Here is a 12,298-nt window from a genome sequence, read left to right as displayed (position 1 = left end):
CTACCTCATCTCCTCCAGGGATCAAAAAAACATCAGGAGTGGACAACGATTTCTTCAAGAGTTTTTCACAGTATGTTTCAGCATCTGCTTGCAGAACCTCTGGATCTCCTGCTAACGTATCTACCAAGTAAAGGCAACCTGTAGTTAAAATAAAACAGAAGATACTTTTACTTTTTAAATGAACTAAGAAACGTGAGTTTTAAAACCTCAGTTACCCCACCAGCTGCTTGGTGTAGCTGGGCCCTTATTGTTCCCATTAGAGTCTTTTGTATAATCCCAGTCTAAAATAGTAAGGCTGGTAAAAACCTATCCATATGTTATTTACCTCTTGACATGCAATTTTACAAAGTAGAACCATGACAGCATCAAATCACATTTGTCTCCTTTGAATTCAACAAGCACAGTCTCAAATTTCTCTAGGTGTAAGTAAATGGCTTTAAAGCTGGGAAGAGCAAAAAAACTTCTTCAAAACACAGCCTGAATTTTAGTACTGTCCAAAAATACAACAGGAAAAGAATTCCAAAGCTTCCACTCTTTCTTGGAAGACTGCCCCTTTATGGGTCAGTCTATGATCTGTTGTATATCATTAGTTTTCTCTTGAGTAACTTCAATTGGGCACTTTCACAACAATGAAATAATATTAAATATTAAAATATTTGCCTACATAAGAGTTCCCAAAATAGTAACCACCATCTTTTACGCGTCGTAATTTTTAATCCATGTGACTCAATGCTGAAGGGTATTGGTATTCATGCAAGGTATTTGTTAAGCGCATGCAAACAGAAATTACATACATCTGATGCCTGTTACCTAAATGCAAAGTCCAACTCGGTGCTCATGAGGAACCAAGCAACCTCTTTCTGATATAATAAACCAGACTGCTTGTGGCTCATCACCAGCTCAAGATAAAGAACATCAGAAGAAATGGGTTAGCAGTCCAAATAGTATTCTGCCAGTCTTCTATCATAGGAAGGAAATAGTTTCAATTTAAGAGGCTTTCACCTCCAACTCTTGTAAGCCCCAAACTGAGGACAAAATCTTCTACTGCACTGCTATAGTTGGAATCTTAGTTCTAAATCGTCCATTTTTAATCATGGTTTTTAATCTGTGACCCAAGTTTAATATGAAATAACTGCACTGATAGTAAGTGCAAAGTAAATGGCTGAGACAATGAACAGCCTTACGAGGGCCGTTGCAAGAACTGTCTATATTAAGATTCAGAAACTATGAATCATGAAAGTACCATATTAAAAATGATACCTTTCCATGTAGAAGTAGGAGCATGGGATTTGGAGTACCAGGTCAGACTATTCACCCACGGTCCCACCATCCTCCCTCTGGCAGTGATCAGTATCTGATTCCTCAGCAAAAGGGTAAGCAACTACAAGTGATAATTCACCACCCCCAGCACTGTTTAAAATGCTTTAAATACTATTTTCCTGCCCTTAGCAGGCAATCAGCTTATATCCTGAGGCTTGACAGCAAAGCTATGTAGTCAGAATGCTGAACAGAAGCTACTCTGTAGATGGTTTTCATAGTATGTTTGTATGTGACAAAATGGGAGAGAAAACAGCATTGCAACACTGGCAAGTTAAGCCACATTATAAAATCCCAGCCAGTAGTTAGCAGTGGCAGTTTTCTTCTGCAGCGGCCTTCCCCAGTGTACTGTGTAACACCATCAAGCAAAGAAGCCATATAAGGGAAAGAAATTAAAGATTATTATTAAAAACTTTAGTAATTTACTGAAGTAAATTTACTAGTAAATTAATTCTTTGCAAAGAGCAGCATGTAAGACTTAGCACAAAGACAAATACTGGCCATGCTAATAAATACTATTCATGAGATGCTGCTTACAAGGCTACATCCTGCCACTGTTAAGCCAAAGCAACTTAATAAGCACAATCATGTTTTCTCCTCACTGAACAAAACAACTCTCCTTCAAAGTACCTTCAAAGATACACTAACTGTCTGGTACATAATATGCTTGTATTCTAAGGTAATAGTGATCATTTGAAGGATGAAATAATGTCAGAGATTAAATAATGAGGCATTAGAGAAAACTTCTGATCAACTTTCCATTAATACAGCTTTCCATGGAAGTAATTTTTTTCTCTAAAAACCGCTTTTAGACTTCCAGTTAACTTGTCTTTCCTGTGTAATACTCTGGAAACACCCAAATGAGTAAGGAGCACATACTGCAACAAAGGGGAAACCCAAAAATTTTTCATGAAGAAAACAAATCTGTCTCGGCTTCTGTATATAAGGTGGGGGGGAGAGAGAGACAGTAAGAGTGAGGTTCCTTTAAGGACAATACGGAGCAGAAGTCTAACTTTAGGTACCCCGAAGCATCCTCAAGAAGTCAGCTGTGCTAAGGCTAGCTTTTGTGAATACCTCCCCAAAACTTGCACACCCATGCACATACCACTAATATTGTTCAGCTGCTATAGACAGGAGAAAAATCACTAGTTTGAAATTTTTTTTACATTAACTAATGTGTTTCCCAGTTTTCCCTAGTACAAAGTGAAGAAATTGTATTTGCCCTCCTGTGTATGTCCCTTTTATGCTTTTTTTGTATACAGAAACAAAAAAACACCTCCACAAAGTCTAACCATAACTATTGTTATTAGGCATTTGACTACAACAATAATTATTGCTGGTAGGATGTTACAAAGGTTCCAAAATCAAATGCAAAATAATTTGTTAACTTCACTTTAAAAGAAAAACAGCGCTGTTCTCCTGTGAGCGCTTCAGTCTGAGGCCCCTATGAGCATCTTGGGATACCAAAATTGCGAAGTTCCAAGGACAGCCTTTTAACCTAATTTGAATTACAGGATTTCATTTGAATTTGATCTTACCTAGTGGCAACAAAAGAGCACATTGTGGCAGCCAATCTGCTAGTCACCCAGCGAGCACTTCTTTCAAACAGGCAATGTGCACAAAGGGTTACCATCTGGGGGAGGGAGGGAACGAGGAGGGGGGGAGCGAAGGGGGGCAGGAGGGGTGAGTCATAAAAAGGGGGCCTCTTGCTGCAGCCACAGAGGAGGGACCATAAACCATAAGGAGAGTAAATTTAGAACGGGAGGCCTACTGCATTAGAGGGATTCCTGACATTCGCGCTGAAGTGGCTGCCATCTTAACTAGCCAGAGCTGGTAAACAAGGTCAAGACATCATCTAGGCGGATTCTACGGCAGCAGTGACAATGACGGGTTTACAGACAGGTACCTGACTTTGTCTTTTACAGGGCACCGTCATTCAGGGCAGAGGAGGAGGAAGTGTATGCAATTCCACTGAAAAAAACTTACATAGAGATAAATAAATGAGAAATCTGAATGGGCATATTTCCATTTCAAGCATACAGAATAGATTTTAAAGGAAAAAACTAACACTGCTTCTGCTTCTTCTCTCTTTTGTTTCCATGGAGCAGTCTGGGCCACATTCTCAAGCGAGGATGTGTAAGCGCATCTCCTCTCACTCTAGTGATCTGTCATCAATTTGCACTAAGAATCTGATTTTTAAAGTGAAAAGCTACAGCTAAAACCAGCTATACAAACAAGCAGGCACTGCCCATACAACTCAGCCATCTTTATGAGATACTACCCTCCAGCACCTATAGGTACCTCAGCTTAAAACATCATGCAACTCTGCCAATAAGGCATAAACCAAGGCCCTTGTTTCAGTCCCGATCCCTAAACTCAGCTTTTTCTAAACCCTCTGATATTCCACCTCTTCATTTTCTCCCAAATAGAGAGCTGAATTTTATGGTGGTTTCATGAAGTGGACAAATATCTTTCTTGAGAGGTAGAAGTCAGACAAAGTTCAATTCACTTATGATCCAAAAAGATCAATATGTGGGAATCCAGATAGATCTGATTAACATGCTTACGTTCTGCATCAGGTAGATAAATAACAAATGCAATCACAAAATAGAAGACAATATTCTACCTTAAACTAGAAATTAATTTTTGTAGATTAGAGCCAGACCCCCATCATTACAGATTCAGCAAGAATTTCATTCTATCAGTTAAAGTAAGCAGGAAATATTTTTCCATGGGCAAAAGAATTTATTCTCAATACAACAGAAAACACATGGTGCACACACTTGTATGTGAAATTCCACAAGTGAAACCACAGACTGCTGTAATGCCCGAAGGTAAATGACATGCTTCAATCTAATCAGTTATTCTGAAGGTTCTTTTTGATGATCCTTCTATATCCTCTGCAACTAAACCTTGTGCTATAATAGAAATAATTTAACTACAATATAGATAACCACAGACATATCTCATTAATATAATGCTACAGCAATTCAAATCACCATTACATCCCTCAAGCTCTCTTTCACTAGACTAGTCATTTTAGTACCTATGTATTAGTTTTACTATTTTGCCATTATCTAACAAATCAGTTACAACATGGGACAATCAACTCTATCTCTTTGTAAAGATGTTTTAAATACTCATTTACGTTTCAAATTAGTATGTATTGCCAAGGTACTCAAGTCCTTTTTGATCATGAACCCAATACACAATTTATTAAACAAGAGATATTTGCTCTCATTGTTAAGCATATTCTCTTCGTGCATTCATATGTAGCTTATTAACACTGTTTCCTTAAGGCAACAAGTTGCTGATGCAGTTATTTCACACTAGACACACAATTGGGTTGATTAAGACACATTAAGGTATTGCTGGTACTCCCTGGAAAGACTTACTTGTTGAAAAGCCCATTTCATTTAGGATGCAGCCAGATTGTAAAGCAAAATACATCAACCTCACTGTAGATGAAGCATGAAAAGGGTTATGTCTGAAGCGAATTAATCATTTATCCTACAACTACTTTTTCATGTTTTACAAACACAGAGAATGATACTACATGCATCCATTAAGAATTTTATGTTTACAGAAGAGCCATCAGCCACCACAGGATTTGTATCTGGACTGTGCATCTTTGTACATTCGTGCAAATTTGTGCATACTTTTACGTGTAAGAGTATGAAAAATACTTCAGTGTGATTTCCAGTGGTGCAGAAACAAGGCAGATAAAAAGAACCTAAAATTTCTAACTTTCAAGTGTGATTATTTTTTATTTACTTTTGCCATTTCTAATGCTTGCAATAGCAGTACTGGTTTTATTTATTGGCTTTACTATTGGCTTTATTTTCATGCCAATATATTTCACAATAAAAAAAAAGCTTCAGCAGATTCTAAGTGTTTCTGACAGTACTGTGAGGTTTTTTGTCCGAGAAGTATTTTCCCTATTTTTTTTTTAATGAGAAAACATTTTGCAATGTAAGACAAACATACGTGCAGCAACACAAAAAGACTGTGTATCATGTCAATATTTAGGAGGGAATGTTCTTCTAATTAAACCAGGCAACTGAGACCAGAACTCCTAAGATTTATTCTTAACACAGGTGTGTTTTTGTGGCCCCCAACAAATCACTTCATCTTCTGTCTGGTTTCTTATCAGTTAAGTGTATGTCTTATCTACCAGTTCAAAAGCGCCTCTGAAGTCACAACATAAAAAGACAAAGAAGTCATATAACATAAATTGTTCTCTGTTCTCCTGTGGACTGTCACTGCCACACTATGGCAGCACAACAATGACAGTGTCTAGGATCTAAAGATAACTTCTTTTGCCCTTCTAAATCGTGCACATATAGCAAAAGTGCTTTCCATTACCCTCTCACAGGAGTGGGAGCTCTGTGTTAAACAGCAGTGCTTAACATCAACTCTTCTCCTTTCCTTCCATGAGCTTGAACAACTCCATGCATGTGGTTATCATTAGACAACCATATTTGTTTAACCTTTCAAAGGAAGGAAGAGGTCTTGGCACGTTTGCGGGAGTACATGCAGAACCTGACTCTCATATCCTGAATTTAATTGAGCAAGTACACGTCAAAAACCCAAGTTCTAGTGTAAGTTAAATTTCAGTATCATAACAATGTGTGGTGGCAATGGAGCTAGTGGGCAAATGCCGTGGTGCGATATCTGTCCAACATGGCAAGGCAGCTCTTAACCACATGCTCTACATCGTTAATGAAAACAATGTTCTTCTCCACTGCATTGCTTTTCACCATTACTAATAGAGCAATCACTCTTGGAACATAAAGGATGAAAAAAATGCATTGGCCTTAACAGGTTCCTATGTTTTGATCCAAAAATGCCATTTATATATTACTTACTATTCTATCACAATTCAAATGGCAAGAAGGGCTTCAGAAGACAAACTAAATACAAGTTTCTGTCTGTAAATAATTTTCTGCTGTGGAATCAATAAATGAAGGCAGAAGGGAAATAAATAATTCTAATCCCATTGCCAATTAAGAAACCAAACAGATTAAATAGATGAGTTCAGCTGTAGCTATACATGTCATTACTGCAAATTCTGTCACTTAAATGGAGGGCAGACCAAATGTTAGGCATCCCAAATGCAGGATGCTATCATATTAGCCATCCCATTCCTGCTAACACATTTTTACTACTGATTTCAGAAAAGGGAAGAAAAAAGCTTTAAGCATACACATCTATTTAGCAGAATGTACATGAGCAAAGGCAGAGACTAGACAAGTCTAATTCTGAAAAATGTCAACCACCTTCAATTTCTACTCACTTCAATGAGCTCTGAAGGCCCTCAGAACTTTGTATGACTAGGGTCTATAAGCCACATGTGTTATTTATTTTCCAAAACGTAAAGTAATCTGCAGCTTATGAAATGGAAAAAAAAGGGAATTAAATAATTAAGTATTTAGCTCTTTTTGGAAAAATATCTAGATGAAACCACATTATTTAAAATGTTTTCAAAACTAGAAAAGCAACTGCGTATTGAAGAGATCACATAATGGCAATAATCAACTCTAATCTGCAGTACTCCTGCACTAGAAGATCCAGCAAACAAGTTCCAACTACATCTATGTTCCCTCAGATGGATCTTTAGCAGTGTTACACTTACAAAGATAAAGCCACACCCAAGTCATAGTACAGATAAATTGCAATACATCTGTATAAACAGGCTACCCCGTCCTATTACACACAGAATGCACATCTGGTCTGGCATATTTTGCACAAAGCTCTAACCTAATGTAATTGAAAAAAGCTGAGGTATTATGGCCCAGAAACAGACTTTATAAATAAAAACTGTAGCATACTGTTAAACCATGGAAGTGCTACCAGCTGTAACTATGACATATCAGGAATTCATACTTCTGCGCATTTAACTCTTTTTCACAGAGCTAGATGTAAAAAAAAGGAGGGAGTCTACAAATAACTCAGAGAAGATGTAGTCCTGAATAAAAGGGACATTCAGGATTGTAATTAATTAAGGCTTTAAGGTTCATGTTCATATCAGGTTTTTCTCAAGTAAATTCCATTGATTCAGTGGGATTGTTGCTAATACCTCTGAACCTGTGAACATCAGAATTGAGTTTCTAATATGTACTGGTTTTCATACAACCAAGAGATGGGCAGAAATGTTCCTGGAAAAGCCTAACTTCAACTGCTGAAGGCAGTGGTATGGATTTTCTTGCATATGTAAGAAAAAAGTCTAAATTTGTCAACTTAATTATTTGTCTACCCCTTAAACAAAATAAAATACACAAGTTTTCCAGAATGACTGTGTCCATATAAGGGGCTTCTTCCAGCACAGCTATGTCAGTGCTACATCTCACTTCATCATATCCATAGCCAAAAAAGTTATGCCAGAAGAAGTTCATAGTCCAGGCATCCAGAAGTCAAACTACAGTCTGACTCTTAAAATCTAAGCAAAGAAGAAACAGAAGGCCCTGAATGACACTGAAATATATCACTGAAGTGTTTTCATTATTCAAAGAAGCTGATTTGAAAGGAAAACAACAGAAAAGATTCCATGAACATCAGCAGAGCTTTTATAAATCACAAATTCAAATGTAGATAGTGGTAATTCAATCCTTTACAAAGATGGAAGATAGAAAGGAGGATGCATTGGTCAAAAGTCCACCTATAACTTAAGGGAAAAGAGGAAAACAATGTCTCCCATACTGATAAATATGGAATAGTGAAATGGCAGGAAATGGCAGGAAATGACAACTGATTTTGGCAAATGGTCTAGCATGAACATGATTTCATCCCATGGGGAGAAGCCAGACAGACTGCCAGTTAGGACAGTTTCAGAAAATAGCCACATTTTAAGGCCAAGGAGCATTTAAAATTATTACTGAAACACCCACTGTTACAACCTGGCACCAGGGCTGGTATTTAAGTACCACATTAAATACATTTCTCTGTTACCACCATCACTCAAAGCACGTGTGGGAAATCTAAGGCCATACTACACACGGCCCTTATCTTCATTTCATACGAACTATGGCAGTATGTGTACCTGAAAGCCCTGGTTTGCTATCAGAAAGGACAATGTTTCCCAAACAAACGATGTAGCAATGGAAATACGACACAACTGTGTAGATTTGTAGGGATACCAGTTTCAGATACCGCATAATTTGAGTTGCAAGTGCTTTACACATCTCTTAAATCTACTGCTCCCACTAGTAGAGTGCATAAGTCTGCCTAAGAAAGCCCAGCAGCCTTTCTCCAAATTACTTCCAAGAAGAAATTTGTACAGCCAGACTAATCTCAAAATAAAGCAATTAATTTGAGAAAAAAAGGAAAGAAACAAAAAAAACCCCTCCACCAGTAATTTTCACTCTGCTAAATTTGTTATGCGGCTGCAAATTAATACGTCACCTGCACTAGCAATCACAAGCCTCTTAGCCTGTCTCAGAGCTTGCTTTAATAAACAGCTGCAAGTAGTGGAGGAAATATGTAAACATCTCTCTTGTTTCTCTGTGCCATTGTGTCAGCTATTCTACATGTCTTTGAAGGTGCTCCAAAATCAGCACGGCTCTGCTTTTCCCTTTTTCTCTTTTTGGGAGGAAGAAGAAGCAGAGAAGGAAGGACAGGCTGGCAACAGAGGGCTAACTCTGTGCTTGCTGTGCTCTTGACAGTAAGGCTGAGATTGTTTAAATTCAGTTTACACAGGCTCTTCTGTAAGGACAAAAGAAACCACTGCTGGTGGTTAAAAATGCAAAAGGTTTTGATTGTAATGGCTTGACAATCAGCCAAAGATATGACTAGGGGGAAAAACACAGCAAGGAAGCTATGACCAGAATGGAAGAAACAAGGAAAAACACATGGCTTGGCTTCAGAGCAGAAAATTGACTTAGGCTTTGCATAAATGACAGCATACCTCCAAGCTTGCCTGATCCACAGTCTGCCTGGAATGAGAACATGTAGTCTAAAAGCAGAGCCTATTAAAAGGCATAATGTTTCTAAACAGCATCTGTTACGTACTAATAAGCATTACTTAAAGGACACAGGCCTTAAATTGCTACCAAACGTGCACTTATCTGAAACTGCTTCAAGGCAATCATTATAAAAATGTCACATGACACCATGGGAATTTGAATAATATAAAATGTTTTTATTTAGTTTGGCTTGAAATCATTACGTAGAAAAAATATGGAGGCACTTTCTGAGATTTTGAAACTGTGCAACTTCACAGGAATGAAACACTAGCAAGAATTACATCAGTGGAGCCATTTGCCATCTGTTGTCAGTAATACTATAAAGACCAGCCACCAGATAGCAGTTTCAAAGGTTACAAACACAACATTTTTAAGCATCCACAGACCTCTCAGGTCTCTCAGTAAACTGAGCGGGACACAGTTTACTTCGGATATGTGCGACCTGAGGGTCTGCCAATTATTTTGCAAAGACAACACACCAGAACTGTGAATTGCCACTCGAAGTGTTTGGGAGTCTCTCAGTACGCAACCATTATACCATACCAGCCTGTTCTACATCGGTTCTTATAACATACTCACAACCATAATGTCTGCACACCTTCCACTTGCAAATTTAAACTGGCTAGACTTTCTCTTCTGTTGTTTGCTTTCTCATACTTTCCCCCAAGGGAAGGAGTGTATTCACTGCAACACTGTTATGGAAAGGGACTCAGGTTTGTTTGCTGGGTTTTGGACTGTATTTTTGCTTTGAGGGAAGTAGTTAGGATTTTGTTTCCTGTTTTCTCTCCTTCTAGACCATAACTACATATTTATGTTAAAGAAAGCCAGGTTTCAGTAACTTGCCTTACCTGTGGCATGGAAAACGAGGAGGTTATGACAGCCCTTACCTCTTAGATACACAACACTCCTCAGTCTGAGTAAAATTCTACCTGTTCCATATATAAGATTTTAGTTATACTGAAGGAATATGATTGTTGATCCATCTCATCTTAAAGCTTTGAGTAGCTTTTCTAGATGCGGGGCCCATGTTCATGATATATAGCGCTACTCAAATTTTGTGGTTCCACCTTCCAGGCTGCTGACCTCCTCCCTGTAAACTGATTAACATGGAAGGCAGGGAGATTTCCATCTTCCTAGAGAGACAGATGGAAATTTAAGGCTTCATTAGTGCAATTGTTAAACTAGACGTACAGGTTTCTCATCCGATAATTAACTATTTCTCAGGCTCCAGAGTTGTATATACATTTTTACTCACTGAACGTCCTTCCTAGCCTTGCTGTTAGATGGTTAACACATACAAATCTGACTTTCAAAGTGTTCTAAAATTAAAAAGAACTTGTGACAAGGCTGAATTTAAAACAAGAACCTCAAGTTCTAGGTCAACAGCTGGCCTGCTTCTGGTAAGGTTCGCCTAGGACCTATAAAGGGGCTTAGAAATCTGGAAGTATAAGCAATCTTGCTCTATGAAAAAGTTACAGGAACGGAGCTCAAGACCTAGTTGTAGCACCTCAATTACAGCACGACATAAACTGAAAAGCACCATTTGCACAAAGAAGAGCTAATGGCTGACTCCAAAATGCTCTTAAAGCGTGCTGTATACTCAACCTATTGCCAAATTGTTCCATAATTATTTTAAACATAGGTATATCCAATTAAATAACTAAGCCAAAACTCAGACAATACCTAAAAACAATGGCATCTGTTCCAAAAGAGGAAGGGGAAGGAAGAAGAACTATTCTAAACACTCAATTTAAGAGTAATGAAAAAGTCGGGGGAAAAATGTAGACATTAACTCAAGTGCCCACCAGTACAATGTTCGCTTGGACATGAAAAACCAAGTCCCATTCATCTAGAGATATTTTATTTAAAAACATCAGCAGAATTGAGAGTCTTCCAAAAAAACCCAATAGCACTATTACAAATGTTTGACTTTCATAAGTGGCTGATAGGAGGGGAAAAAATAGAGCAATCTGACTAGGGCGCATTTAGCCATGAGCAGCTAGAGGAACTAATGAACAACATCATTATTTTACTGAAGAGGATGAAGTAGGTGCTTTAGATAAATGGCAGCAACTTAAAATGCGTTTCAGAAGATAAATTCACTTTCTCTCCATTTACCTGCTAGCGTGACAAATTAAGAAAGAAGAGTATAAAAACAGAGCAGGAGGGAAAGCAGTGCAAAAGCTAACTGAGGTGATGCAATGGGCCCTTATCCAAACAAGTGCTTGAACAGAGATTCTTGGAAGTGCTCCTAGTCAAATACAAACCAGGAACACTACATACGCCAGACTCCCATGGAAATCCATGGTGGAGCATGTGCAGAAGATCCACCTGTCCTAAAATCAGCTCCTTTACCAAGCACTAGGAGCATTGCCATCTGGGAACTAACATAATGCCTGCTCATTTCAAAGCAGTGTAAGTCCACCACGTACTGAATGGCTCAGTTCTCTCTATTGGCCTCTGCTGGGCAGAGCAGCTCTTTGCCTACAGTCAGAAATACCAGTAAATTAACTTCTGCTGAAAGGAGATGAGGGGTAAGTGGCTTTTTTTCCAAAAAATTAATCATTAGAGACCATGTATTTCTTGTTCTACAGTCAGCTCATGATCAGCAAAGGAAGTTTTTACTTTTTAAAGAAAGGGTAAGTATACAAAGCCTTTTATATCTCATCTCTCCATGAAAATAATCCAACTAATTATTCTTCTGTAGACAAGAAACAACGTGTTAACTGCTCCTTTTGTCCCTGTTAAACCATGCTTCTTTTGTTAAACTATGTTTTTGCTCAGTTTGGGTAAACACTTGTTGATGCTGCCTAAAAATGTAGAAGTATTTTTACACAGTATTCCCTCTGCTCTTTAGTAGTTCTCAAGTGCTTAGCCATTAAAGTCCCAAACTCGTGCACCTGTGCTGTGAAACCTCTAAACTCACACTGGAAACAGGCATCTGGAGATCAGCCTTTCACCAGCATCACCTGCTGAACCAAAGCTGACAGAAATCATCAGGCCAGTTCCTCTCTGCTTCA

At 38.2% G+C, this 12,298-nt stretch overlaps 1 protein-coding gene across 1 annotated transcript in view; it reads right to left on the bottom strand.

The window, feature by feature from the left end:
• LOC142086626 (protein FAM169B-like) overlaps nucleotides 1–12,298 on the bottom strand; it is a 39,619-nt gene that overhangs the window by 26,699 nt on the left and 622 nt on the right. Inside the window, exon 2 of the mRNA XM_075159854.1 lies at nucleotides 5–138. Within this exon, the coding sequence (XP_075015955.1) occupies nucleotides 5–138 (134 nt within the window). The remainder of the gene's footprint in view (nucleotides 1–4; nucleotides 139–12,298) is intronic.

The sequence above is a fragment of the Calonectris borealis genome, chromosome 11, assembly GCF_964195595.1.
Source record: "Calonectris borealis chromosome 11, bCalBor7.hap1.2, whole genome shotgun sequence".
NCBI lineage: Eukaryota > Metazoa > Chordata > Aves > Procellariiformes > Procellariidae > Calonectris > Calonectris borealis.
Note: the sequence above shows the minus strand (reverse complement) of the source record. Positions and strands in the feature narration are given on the sequence as shown.